The sequence below is a fragment of the Populus alba genome, chromosome 6 (assembly GCF_005239225.2).
Source record: "Populus alba chromosome 6, ASM523922v2, whole genome shotgun sequence".
NCBI lineage: Eukaryota > Viridiplantae > Streptophyta > Magnoliopsida > Malpighiales > Salicaceae > Populus > Populus alba.
Genome location: NC_133289.1, coordinates 20280999 through 20295182, shown reverse-complemented (window position 1 = coordinate 20295182; position 14184 = coordinate 20280999). Strand labels below are relative to the sequence as shown.

Sequence of the window (14184 nt, the reverse complement as noted above, 5' to 3'; positions counted from 1 at the left end):
TTTGATGCGCTGATATCAAAAATAATTTTTTTAAAATAAAAATACATTATTTTAATGAATTTCCAAATAAAAAGTACTTTAAAAAGTAACCACAATCACGCAACTACCAGATATTTTATACATGTTTTTTTTTTTACATAAAATTCAATCATAATTTTTACCAAAAATTTATCTAAATCCAATTAATCTCGCTAATCACACTTTTTAAAAATTTATTTTTTTCAAATCATAATCACAAAAACTACTTGGAAAACAAACACATTGGATATGAGCCTCTAAACAATATATCATCTATTTCTTTTTTGAAAAAGAAAAAAAGTGAACAATATATTGTCCATTCTTAAACATAAAAGAAATTAAAATAAGATTAGGTGTAGTGTGTTGGCCACCCTTAAACATAAAAGAAATTAAAAGAAGGTTACGTGTTAGGGCCTGCCTCACTGGCCCACGCATACTAGGCTCTCTTTCTTTTATGATAAGCATACAGTGCCAATTTATTTGGGCAAGACGTCTAGTCTCTTTTTATTATTATTTTTTATATTTTTTAATTCAAATATACCATTAATAAAATACTTAACATTAGATTTAAATAGTTAGTCAGATTTGACATGTTTTTTTAAATAATATTAAACTTTTTTAGAAATTATTGATCATGTATATTCAATGAATTGAAATTATCCATTTTTCCTGCTCATTTCAATTAATGATTGTCTCTGCTAATGCGCAAGATTTTTAAAATAATTTTTTTCATTAGTATTGAATGAAAATAAATTATTTATTTTCTTAATTTTTTTATTTTTTATTTTTTTTTCTAAATTTATTATTCTCATACTTTTCATATAGTTGCAAAGAGATCATCAATTCAATTATTGCATTTATGATCATAAAAATTTTTTTGCTTAAAAATCAATGTCACTCATGCAGAAAACATGTTTTAATGAAAAAAAACTGTCAACAAGAAAATTAGGTTTTTAAATTAAAAATATATCTTTTTTTTCTTTTAGTTCAAATCTTTGTAGTTTTTTTTTCTGATTTTTTTAATTATTGTTACTTTTTATCTAATGACTAATAGAAAAATTTCATGGATAAAAAAAGACAATCTCGATGAAAAGTACATTTATCTTTCATATTTTTATTATAAATATCTATTTTTCTTGTTGAATGATTAAAAAATTAGATTTTAAAAAGTAAAATTACTAAATCTGGTGATGTTTATGACTCAAGTCGCAAATTAAAGCAAGCTAATTTGAATTGACATGAGTCAGTTCAAAATGTCATCATTTTAATTATTTTAAATAAAAAGACATTACATCAACATTGTTGTTGAAATTTTATTTTATAAAAAAATCAAAACAAGTTTTGAATTAATCAATTGAGTCTCGTGTGTATATACCAGAGTAATGAGGTCATATTGGATCTACTATTTACTTTGAAATTCAATCTAGAATAAAGCCTGAATCAACTGGTTACTATGTTGATCAACTATCAAAGAAAAAATAAACCATGACAGATTTGATAGCACTACTAAATAGTATCTCATATCAATCTGGACAATTATATTAATTTAGTATTTGTTTAATATTGTGATAGTTTTTTAATTTTTAAAGCGTTTTTAAATTGCTTTTTGAATAGAAAATTATCAAAAACAGTGCTTTTATATGTGCTTTTAAATTTTTAATAGTTTTAATGAATTGGTGTCAGAATTCTTTTAAACAGTAATAAATTTTAAATTAAAAAATATATTTTAAAAAACAGTAACCACTTAAACCTAAAATAAAACAGTTAATTAATTTAATAAAAAGGTACGACAAAGTTAGATATCCGATGACCCACTCGCTTGTAATACCAGGCAAATACATTTTATTAGGGGGAAAAAAACAACATGAAAAATGGTGGATTATGATTTATGACAGCTGTTGGTTGGAGTTGGACTTATCGGAGTAAAATGGGCCAGCGATGAGTTAAAAATCTTCTTACATCCCAGTTAAAAGACAACACTTTTGGCCATCGAGAGGGTCCCACGACATGACTTCATGAAACCCCTGTCCCGTTGCTCTGATACTGACTTGTACGAGCAAAGGACAATGTTCCTCGCTAGGGTTCGCGGGACCCACCCACTTAAATCCCATCATCATTGCCATTGTAAAGTGGAAGCCCATCATGTCCGTTAGTTACATGGACTTTTTTTCAAACATGAGACGTGACAATGAACTCATCTCTTGATTCTTGATGAAGGGAAACATTGTTTGCCTATGAATGTTTTTAAGTGTTTTTAAAAATATATTAAAATAATATTTTTAATTTTTTTAATATCAGTATATTTAAAAAAAATATAAAAATATAATTTGAATAGAAAAAGAAAAAGAAATTGATTTTTTTTTAAAACATGTTAAAACCGTAAAACAAGCACAATTTACTTCAAGAATTAGGATATACTTTTCCCTCTACTTGGCATATACCTTGTAAATTCTTTTCTATGGACGGAGGCCTGCAATGATTCATGGGTTTGGTGTGGGGCTCCGTTTTTTTTTTTAAAATAAATTATCAAGATAACTTTTTTTTTTTTTTTTTTTTTAAGATAACAACGGTTTTCTATTGTTTTCATATTTTTTAAAGAAGCTGGAAGGATAAAAAGATATTGTTTTTTTTCAAGTTTTTATATTATAAAAATAAGAGTTTAGTTTGTCCATTTATTTTCTTATTTTTAATATAAAGTCAAACAATGTCTTTTTAAAAAATTATATTTAATAACCATATTTTCTTGATTTTTATGAAAAAACGTTTTTTACAATGATTAAAAAAACTAAAATGAAATTTTTATTATTATTTTATACAAATAAAAAAAAACATTTAAATATTTTCCCAAAACAAGATGCAAATACTTGTGTTGTTAGAACGTAGAAGTTATAGAAAAATAATTGTAATGGATCTTCAATATGTGAATCTGAAGTAAATAATATCAAGGCTTGTTTGCTTGCTCAAATATAATTTTTTTTATAAGTGGTTTTCATGAAAATTGATTTTTTTTGAAAAGTAAATTATTCTTTTATATTTTATATTTGATAGTATCATAAAAAACAAATTAAAATTATTTTTCAATATTGGACTATGTCATGAAAAATAAATTAAAAAATAAATTTTTATTTTTTTTAAGTTTATTAAAAGAATAAAGATTAAATCTGACATGTAAAAAAATTACAGGAGGATGAAATTAAAAAAATATATATAATTTCATAATTTTTTAAAAATAAGACAAATTACAATTAAAATAATAAAGAATAAATTTGTTTGATAAAAAAGTAAAAAGTTAGTGAAATTGAAAAACAAATGATAAAATCATTTAAAATAAAATAAATAATAATTAAAAGAATAAGAATTAAATTTGATAGATAAAAAATTTCAATTAAGAGAAATATAAGAAAAAAACAACTAATAATTTAAAGATTGAGAATTAAAATTGATATAATTAATAAATAATAAGATGCTTTTTTATATTTTTTATTTATAAAAATTATTTTTCACAAAAAATAATACTTTATGGAAATTAAATTAATTTTTTATCTGATTAGAAAAAAAAATCAGTTTAATAATAAACAAACTTATAAAAATTTAGGAAATAGTTTTTATAAAAAACATGTTTTCATGAAATAAACAGGCCAAGTGTCATGCAAATTTCTTGAGGTGATTTGGTAATAGGGTCAGGTTTGGTCTGTGCGGGAGTGACAACGGCAACCTTCTAATAATTATGATGTTGGTGGTTAATTACAGTATTGGTGGATCAGCCCGAATAATTATGGTGATCACAATTACAATTTTACCATGCTGCCTTGACATTTTAACTTTTTAAAAACCAATTGAGATTTGAATGGATGTTTTTTTTTTATGATTATTTTATTTAATGCATAACAAATAATGTGTTTATACTGTTAAATTTAATCTAAATATAACTGATACATACACACACACGTCTTAAATACATGTCTATAAGTTTTTTTACCTGTTAGATAATAAATAAATTATAATATTATAGAATTCGGTTGTAAAAATATGTTTGAAAATGCAATTAAAACTATATTTTTAAAAATTTTAAAATTTTTTACTTAATTTTACTCCTATCAATTTCATTTCTATAATTTTTTAGTTATTTTCAATTGATTTCTTCCGACTTAAAACATTGTCATTTTACTTCGTTTTACTCCGCACAATATCATAAAATACATTTTAGAATATCTAGCAGCTTCTAAAAAATCTAATTGAGATTTAGTGATGTTTAGAAGTATGGTAAAATTGCATTTTAAATTGATTTTTTCTAGTATTAAAATAATATTTTTAAAATTTTATTTTTGTTACAGCATACCAAACAATAAAAAAATATTAATTTTAAATTTTTAAATAAACAATATTGTACCTGCGGTAAATAATAAAAAGAAATTTGTGGGGTCCTCTATTTTCTTTACCTTCATCTCTGGCTGCAGAGAAAGTGAATGGAGGACAATGTTAGGTGGTTGTGTTAATTGCGTGAATAATAAAACCTTTTATTGATCCTCGTACAGCACAATATAGAATAAACGAAGAAATCATGCCTTATTCTCGCCTTTTTTATTTAAAACTTTTTTTCCCGGTTACAGCAGGAAGGCCGGGGACAAGCGAGTATAATTTCTCGAACTTGAAACGGTGATCCGAGAAAGGGACTGAGGTTTTAAGTATTTTTTTTATTTTTATTTAAAATAATTTTAAAATTAATACATCAAAATAATATAAAAACACTAAGCCTGGATTATTCCCGGCCAAACAAGATCTGTTTATATACAGGTCCGTGCACCCATGATGCTGCCTCAGCAACTACAAGGAGCAAAAAAAAAACAGACTGCAATTAGTATGTCACCTTCCATTGCCATTACAAAAACATCCATGGGGTTTTCTCAACTGTTTTTGCATGCCCAGAATGATAAAGAGTGCTGTATATACCAACAAAATCATTTGTTGAACAGCAAATAAAAAAGAATGTTTTTACCCACCTCCTTTTTTTTTTTTTCGTGGTGAATTACTACCCCTCCCTCTAAATTCAAGCTCGTAAATTGTTTTTTAAAATATTTTTAATTTTTTAAAATTTATTGCGGCTACCTCTAAGTTCAAGCCCACAAGTTTCCAGCACAGTCAGGGAAAACACCGGAAAGGGAACACTAAACTTGTCAAGGAAAACACTAACAATTAAGGACAAACACAAAACACACGTGATTTGCTCTGCTGTTTTTCTTCCAAAAACCATGTAAATTCCAGCAACATCATTGTTAAACAGCTAGAGTTAAGAGTCTCTCTTGTTTTTTAACCGTGGCTAAAATAAAATAAAATAAAAAATAACACAGTTAGAAATTTATTTGTAAGAACAACTGTTTATTAGGACGCCCGTATCCCACACAGACGTCTAAATTTAAAAATCCAGCGTGCATCACATGCATAGCCTTAAAATTGCAACGGCCCATGATTGGACATGCATTACTAGGATCCGCATGTTCTTTAAATTCAATCTTAACACTAGAAGCGTGTGCGATACGTGCATGTTTTAACGAATTGTGTTATCTTAAAAAAATTAAAATAAAATAAAATTCTACCGTGCTAATTTTTTTTTTAATGATAAAAATACCCTCAAAGCTAGTATTTAGAAGTTAAAATTCAAAGAAAAGCTCTCCACTTCCTGATGCAATCGATGGGTCAGACTTTAATAATATGATCACTCAGGTGCCTGTCCTTAACCATACTATTAAGGCAATCACGGGTAACATTTTAAACATTGAACCTCCTCAAAACGGCATCGTTCGACGAAAAAAATTGACGCTTTCCATATAAGTAGGGGAATACAGAGATTATTATATCCCCATAAACGCCGATCCCTCCCACCCTCCATCCCCCTCTCTCTCAAGAGAAAAACCACCCTTCAACTAGGCAGAGCTTACAAGATCCGATCAGATCCGTTCAAAATCATTTTCTCTCTCTAAAAACCCTCTAGCTTTCTCTCTCTAAAGCCCTCCTTTTCATTTCTCCTTCCATGTGTCCACACCGATCGGTTTATTTCTTTCATACTCTAATTACCCTAAATCTAAGCTAGATTCTACACTTTTGACACCAGGATTTTGCAATTCTTAACCTCATTTCTTCAAATTAGGAATTTTGTTTCTGATTTTGTTATAGAAATGCACGAGATCGTTACCTAGGGTTTTTGTTGTGTGCGCGAGTAAAGGTACTGCCTTTACCTTGAATTGCATGAAGATTTGGTGTTTCTCGTGCTTCATTTTCGGTGGTGAAGAAGAAGAAGAAGATAACAAAGCCATGAGAGAGGGCATTTCAGAAAATGAAGGCAAGACCGAGGGCAATCTTGGAAATAACGAGGAGGAGGAAGATACTGAGGCGATTGCATCGAGAGATATCCGCCGAGAGCGTTATGGCCGGGAGTCGATGAGGTGGATTGAGGAAATGATTAGGGCGATGCAACGTGCTCGTAGTGGTTTTGGTGGCGGAGGCAGCAGCGGTACGACTGACTGGGGAGAGGTGGGGCCGGGTTTCGAGGAGGAGGGTCAATTTGTGGCTCCTCCTCTTGCTTTGAGGAGGTCTGCGTTTTGTACCTCGTGGCTGGGACGGGGAGAAAATAGTGGTAGTAGTTCTGCAGTGGCAGAGGCTGCCGGGAGTGGTAATGGGGGGCGCGATCGTGATTCACATAATAAAAGGGCTAAAGTTTACTCCTATTCTAAGTGAGTTTTGAACTTGTTTTCTGTTTAATCGGGGTTGAATTTTATTTTTATCTTTCATTCTGAAATGGCATCTTTTTCTCTATTAAAGTTTTGAATTTTCAGTGTTTTTTGGATGATAAGTCGATGCTTTTCTGCTTACTGCGATGTATCTGCTTCTTTGTCATGTTTTGAAATTAACGTTGTTCCACAATTTGTCATTTTGTTAGAGAATTCAAGCTAAACCACACTATGTAATTCCAGACCTTTTGGATTTATAGGTTTAGTTTTCTCTTTTGACTGTTGAAGTGTAAGTAGCATTGCTGGTTAACTTGTAAGCAAGTGCATTTCTTTCGTTGGTCTTTAGCTTGCGAGCATGTAGTGTCATTTGCACATCAGATTTCAAACTTGGTACGATTACCTTCATATTTTGATGGAATGGTCTTCACCAGCGTTGTATGTAATACCTGATTAGGATCTGGTGATGTGCATGTTAAATGAGTTCTTTCAGAGTGTATGCGTGCTTCATGGTTTTAATGGTTGTTGTTCCTGCATGATGGATAATTGTTTCTCTGCAGTGACTGTCAATATGCTGCGTTAATGGCTTCAGATGCTGGCAATTCTACTTCATCAGCTGATAGACACCTTGGTTTAAGTCAGAGCTCTTCAATTCCATCCAATAATGAGATTTTTTATCATAACTTCATGTGGAATAACAACAGCGATGATAATCCCATCTATTCTAATGGTGCAAGAGATGATGGTGATGATAGCAGCACTTCCAAGTCAGAAGACTTAGAAGTTAGGATGGATCTTACAGATGACTTGTTGCATATGGTACAGTGCATTGTTCAGATTGTTTTAATACATGCGTCACACCTTGCTTCCATCTCAGGGTCTAATTTTATACTTTACTTTTTCTACCCAGGTTTTCTCGTTCTTGGACCACATTAATCTATGTCGGGCTGCAATGGTTTGTAGGCAGTGGCGAGCAGCTAGTGCTCATGAAGACTTCTGGAGGTGTTTGAATTTTGAGAATCGAAACATATCTGTAGAACAATGTGAGTTCGACTTAGTACCTTCTGCTTAATCTTTTACTTTGTCTTCCTCCTGCATATGGGAAGAGTATTGTATGAGTGTGAAGAGATGTGGTCTTGAAAAACCAAAAGGAGCATGTCACCATGCTCTCTGCCTCACCCACCCCTCTCAATCGTATCACCAGAAGGCTTTAATGTCAATGTTTTTTCTACCTAGCTTAAGAATGAATGAATTTTGGAAATTGGAAAACCTGCAAAAGTGCATTGCAATTTCTACCCAAATTTCATGTAAAACACGGGGCACCTTATATATTTTTATGGCCATTTTATTGCTAATGCCTAGGAAAAAGTGTGAAATAAATGTTATGCAACAAAAAGTAGTCAAATTAAGATAGCGTGGATGCAGAAGTTTTTTTTTTTTTTTAAATGTATGGATGTGATGGTCCTTATGTTGGAAAATTCCTTGAGGCTAGATATGTATTTTTTGATTCAGTGGGCCACACACATCATTGTCAGAAATTTTCTACATAATATTGGTATACACCTCAGTAGATGCAACTATGGGTATCTTCTTCATTTGGATGACTCATTTAATGGAGGTGATTTTTGAATCAATTTTTGATAAATAAGAATGGATGTATCAGTTGAATAGTCAGACATTATGTAGGTGGGATGGATTGTACATTTAAAGAATAGAGTATACAAGCATAGCATTCCTAAAGTGTGAGTTTGTTAAAAAGCATTGTTGAGCTTGTTTTATGTGTGAATTGATAATGCATTTAGCAATCAAATTCTATGATCTACAAATGAAAGCAATATTGTGTAATGTATTATAAAAGGAGCACTTTACATCCTTTTCCCTTCTCATTGTCAAATAGTGGTTTTGGAATCAAATTGATTGTATTTAATGTGAATTTGTAGTTGAGGACATGTCTCAGCGATACCCAAATGCCACTGAAGTGAATATTTATGGTGCTCCTGCTATTCACTTGCTTGTTATGAAAGCACTCTTTTCTTTAAGGTAGATGCCTTTCATTTTGTTCATCATTGTTATGGTCAAGTAATAACACATAGCTGATGCTAATATATTTAAATTATTTCAGAAATCTTGAGACTTTAACTGTAGGAAAAGGACAGCTAGGGGATCCTTTTTTTGGTGCCTTGGGAGATTGTATCATGTTGAAGAGTTTGAATGTCAATGACGCTACTCTGGGTAGTGGTATCCAGGAGATACCAATAAACCATGATAGATTGTGTCATCTTCAACTGACAAAATGTCGTGTGATGAGAATATCTGTCAGGTGAAACACTATTAAGCTCTTAAATCAAAGTTCTGTTAGTTTGCTTAAACTTTGTGCTAAGATGCATCTTTTGCAGGTGTCCACAACTTGAGACTTTGTCTTTGAAGCGCAGCAACATGGCACAGGCTGTGCTGAATTGTCCTCTCTTGCATCTCCTTGATATAGGGTCTTGCCACAAGCTTACAGATGCAGCAATTCGTTCAGCAGCAATTTCATGCCCCCAGTTAGAGTCTTTAGACATGTCGAATTGTTCATGTGTGAGTGATGAGACACTGCGTGAAATAGCCCTCACTTGTGCTAATCTCCACATTCTTAATGCATCTTATTGTCCAAACATATCACTTGAGGTTAGTTCTTCTAAATCAGTGCCATCTTTGATTTGGTTAAATGGTGATATTCTGCTGTTTGGCATCACGATAAGCTTTCTTCTTTTCTCTTTGAAGTCTGTTAGGATGCCAATGTTAACTGTTCTCAAGCTTCATAGCTGTGAAGGCATCACTTCAGCTTCAATGTCTGCGATTGCATATAGTTATATGCTGGAGGTATGAATTTTCTTCCTTTGCATGCTGGTCTTGCCTAGATGCGGGTGTCCTCTAGAAATAACTTGGAGCATTGACATTGTAATTTATTTTAGGTTTTGGAGCTTGACAATTGCAGTCTTCTGACTTCTGTGTCCTTGGATCTCCCTCGCTTGCAAAACATAAGATTAGTACATTGTCGAAAGTAAGCATGCTTTTCCATTCCTCTATCCCACCATTCAAATCTTGAGAAGCATTCTTGTCGGATTGCAAGAGTTTTCTTTTGTTCATTTTGGTTGGAGTAATGTTATTTTCTGCCCCCCTCCCTCCACCGCAGATTTGCTGATCTGAACTTACAAAGTATCATGCTATCATCTATAATGTTGTCTAATTGCCCAGCCCTTCATCGAATCAATATCACTTCCAATTCACTTCAAGTATGTTTCACCAGATGACCCCTGTATATTCACTATGCTTTCCTTCATCTTTTATCAGTATAGCAACTCTTATTATTTGTTTCTTAACTTGCAGAAATTAGCGTTGCAGAAACAGGAGAACCTAACAACATTAGCATTGCAGTGTCAATATTTGCAAGAAGTGGACCTCACAGATTGTGAATCTCTGACCAATTCTATCTGTGAAGTTTTTAGTGATGGTGGTGGATGCCCTATGCTAAAATCATTGGTTCTTGATAATTGCGAGGTTTGTCAATTAGGCTCTTTTTGTCTGTTTGGTTTATGCATTTTGTGAAATCTGATCATGCTTGGCATGTGCATGATGAGGGATCCTGGTGTTTTAATTCTGTTATCTTTTTGCTGCTATAATCTTTCACATGTTTTGTTTTCTCTGGAGCAGTAATTCTTATAAAGGAAGAAAGGTATTGGTGGTGTTATTGTATTAGAATTCCAATTTCTTATGCCTTCAATAATGAGATTTTTACCGAACAGATTTTCTGGATTTATATTGTTCAGCTATAATATAGGTCATGGGATATCTCATGTTCTAAAAGTGGATTTATTTTAAACATCATTTCAATGGAACAAATTAAATAGAGGAGAATGAGCCATAGAACCAGCCCCAACTAGTATGGATCAAGTCATTATCAGTACATTAATGACGAACTCTCAAGATGGAGCTCCACTGGTGAATTATTTAGACTTGGACATATGCTTCTAAACAATGCATCTCTGATGCCGATGATACTCCTTTAGAATTTGAATTGGACTTCAGTGATACGAAGAGTGCAATTCCAAATCGCACTCATAGGGATATTGGGTTGCCAAAATTTGGAATGACTTCTAATTATGTGCAGAGCAAGTAAACATTAATAAGTGGACTTTTGAAGATTGTGCTGGGAGAAAGGGCCTGGCAGCTAAATTCTGATTAAAAATTCAGATTCATAGTGAATCATTGGTTCTGTAGTATGCAATAGGTTCACCCTTTTTAAACTTTTTTTATTATAAATAATATTCTCTGTTGAATGTTCATTGAATGTTTATGTGCCCAGTTGAGTGAAGTTATGCAATAACTTCTGCAGTTCCTGTAATTGGTTTTTTTCCCATTCAACTGATTGAAATGAGTTTTACTTTTCAGGCCTTGACAGCCGTGCGTTTCCACAGCACTTCTTTAGTCAGTCTTTCCCTAGTTGGTTGCCGTGCTATCACTGCTCTTGATCTGGCGTGCCCTTCTCTAGAGCTTGTTTGTTTGGATGGCTGTGATCATCTTGAGGAAGCATCATTCTGCCCAGTAAGTGGGAATTATTGACGCCAATCTTGTTCTGCTAACATGATACGCGAGGTGTATTATAGCAAACAAAATTGATGGTAAACTGAAACATTCTGCCTCTTTTCAGGTTGCTCTCCGATCACTCAATTTGGGAATATGTCCCAAATTGAAAATCCTCCGCATTGAAGCACCATGCATGGTGTCCCTTGAGTTAAAAGGATGTGGTGTATTATCTGAAGCATCTATTAATTGTCCCCTCTTGACATCTCTGGATGCTTCATTTTGCAGGTCATGTTACTTTCTGGTAGTTTTTTGGGCTGTCCCCTCTCATGTCCTATGACTGATATGTGTTATTTGCATGCAGCCAACTCAAGGATGATTGCTTGTCTGCAACCACTGCATCCTGCCCACTGATTGGGTCATTGATTTTAATGTCATGCCCATCTGTTGGTTCTGACGGACTACTTTCTTTGCAGCGGCTTCCACATTTGTGTGTTCTTGATTTGTCATACACTTTTTTGATGAATCTGCAGCCAGTGTTCGACTCTTGTTTGCAACTGAAGGTACTTCATAATGTCAGCTTGCATACTTCTACCGCTTACATGCAGTGCACTTCAATTACTTTCGTAAAATTTGTACGCCTATAACCAATGAGTCTGTAACTAGTTGTACGCACAGGTATGAGTAGGGAGGTCTTAGGTTTGAGTCTCACCCTTGTCAATTGAATTCTAATAAAATTGGATCCCTATAATAAAAAAATAATTGTACATCTATTGGATTGGCAAGGTCTATTTTACTGTTCTTTAACCCACTTGCTTGTATAATTTGAACATTCAAAAGAGCTCATTGTGAACGCGCTAAAGCTTTTTACTAAAACATGTTGAATTGCTTGCGATTTAATTCCATACTGTCTAATTATTCAAAAGAAGACCATCTGAAGATTGTTTAAGGTTTTGTCATCCTCAGCTTGATTTATGAACTTAAATATTTCATTTTTAAGCTGAACATGTGTCCCTGGCTGACCTAAACATCGGATTTGCATTTTTCCATGTTACAGTTTATGAAATTGTTGGCCTTAATGACTTATTTTCTTTTACCTCTTCATCTTCTAAGGTACTAAAATTACAAGCATGCAAATATCTTACTGACACATCATTGGAGCCTCTTTACAAGGATGGTGCTCTTCCAGCACTTCAGGAGTTGGACTTGTCTTATGGGACCCTTTGTCAATCTGCAATTGAAGAGCTTCTTGCTTGTTGTAGACACCTTACTCATTTGAGCTTGAATGGCTGTGTAAATATGCATGATCTGAATTGGGGTTGCAGTGGTGGTCAGCTTTCTGAGTTGCCAGGCAAATTTAGTTCATCTACCTTGTTCTCTCATGAGAATATTCTTGTGCCACCTGAGCAGCCAAATCGCTTATTGCAGAACCTCAACTGTGTTGGTTGTCCGAATATTAGGAAAGTTGTCATTCCACCAGTGGCCCTTTGTTTGCATCTGTCTTCACTAAACCTTTCTTTATCTGCCAATTTGAAGGAAGTCGATGTTGTTTGCTTTAATTTGTGCTTTCTTAATTTGAGGTGTGCCTCTGTTTGTTGATGTTGTTTAAGATTTTTTCATTTTAGTTTTTTATACTTTCTTTATCTAATATCTGTGTGTTTGTATGTTATTCAGCAATTGTTGCTCCTTGGAAATATTGAAGCTTGAGTGTCCAAGGCTGACTAGTCTTTTTCTTCAGGTATGTGCTTTTCTGACTTTCAAGAAGTTCCTGGATTCAGTTGTTGTCTGGGTTTACCCCTATTATATTCAAGGGGAAAAGGAAAAAAAATAGCCTGTCTTTAAGTCGGATAATGAAGGGCCTTGCACAAATAATGTGGCTATTTCTTTTGCCATTTAATTCATCTGCATGCTTGTACCTGGGTTTGGAGGTCCTCAATCTGGTACCACAGGTATTAGCTTGAATACGTGATAGTATCGCAGTGCTCCTTGCACCATAGATGCATATACTGTGCTTAGTAGGGGGAATCCCTCTCCTTAGGGAATAAATGTATAAGAAAACTGGACAGCCTGCTCAATACCAATCACGAGGATCACTTGTTTTCTGGTTTGATGTGTAATTTTCCTTGGATTTCAATTACTTGCCTCTCTCTTCTCCTACAGGAGATAGTATGTGCTAGCCGTATCTTTTGGGCAATTATCATTTTAGCCATTTTAGCCTTTGGGAGAACGCATCTCAAATTGCTCCCATCTAATGCATTTTTTTTTTTTTGCTTCTGTTTTAATTGTCATCGCAGTCTTGTAACATTGATGAAGAAGCTGTTGAAGCTGCCATATCTCAATGTGGCATGCTGGAGACTCTTGATGTACGTTTTTGTCCGAAGGTGAGATCAGCACATTATTATATTTTTTTCTTTTTGAAAAATGGAGAGCTCAATTATCTTACCAAGCTGAAAGACAGTCTTTGATTTTGTTCTATTTCCTTTAGACTTGTAGTACTCGCTTGCTAATTGAATTTATTTGTGTTCTGACACCCCCCCCAGATATGCTCAATAAGCATGGGCCGATTACGTGCAGCATGCCCGAGTTTAAAGCGCATCTTTAGTAGCTTGTCACCCTCGTAATTTACTTTTTTTTGTTTTTTCTCTCCGGTGGTGATTCACTTTTACTGAAGTAGCATCCTGTTTGTTGTGTAATATCCACAATTCAAACCTGTGCTGTAAATGTTCTTCTATCTTGTTGATGCGTGTTCCAAGTATACTAGGTTATGAAGTAGCTTCTCTACTGTAACAATACAATAAATTTTTATTTGTTTTCAATATTTCTCAATTTGGCGAGTAAATTTTTTTTGGAGGGGTTTGCAGTCGCACTTGCCTGGTTCTTG

The 14184-nt window shown here is 33.2% G+C and overlaps 1 protein-coding gene across 1 annotated transcript; it reads left to right on the top strand.

Moving 5' to 3' along the window:
* Positions 1-5864: 5864 nt before the first annotated feature.
* LOC118030855 (F-box/LRR-repeat protein 15) lies at positions 5865-14150 on the top strand. The gene is made up of 17 exons (XM_035035157.2): positions 5865-6746; positions 7301-7559; positions 7651-7783; positions 8681-8780; positions 8863-9060; positions 9137-9407; positions 9504-9602; positions 9695-9783; positions 9916-10015; positions 10110-10280; positions 11172-11324; positions 11431-11591; positions 11668-11866; positions 12417-12883; positions 12978-13041; positions 13598-13684; positions 13844-14150. The coding sequence occupies exons 1-17, from the start codon at positions 6262-6264 to the stop codon at positions 13922-13924; spliced, it is 3117 nt and encodes a 1038-aa protein (XP_034891048.1). The 5' UTR covers positions 5865-6261; the 3' UTR covers positions 13925-14150.
* Positions 14151-14184: the final 34 nt, after the last annotated feature.

What these genes read in the sequence shown, in the direction of transcription:
- LOC118030855 (XM_035035157.2), top strand. Translation starts at nt 6,262, where the DNA reads ATGAAGATTTGGTGTTTCTCGTGCTTCATTTTCGGTGGTGAAGAAGAA. An exon ending in AAACATATCTGTAGAACAAT is followed by an intron (nt 7,784 to 8,680) that starts GTGAGTTCGACT and finishes GTGAATTTGTAG; the next exon opens with TTGAGGACATGTCTCAGCGA. An exon ending in GTGATGAGAATATCTGTCAG is followed by an intron (nt 9,061 to 9,136) that starts GTGAAACACTAT and finishes CATCTTTTGCAG; the next exon opens with GTGTCCACAACTTGAGACTT.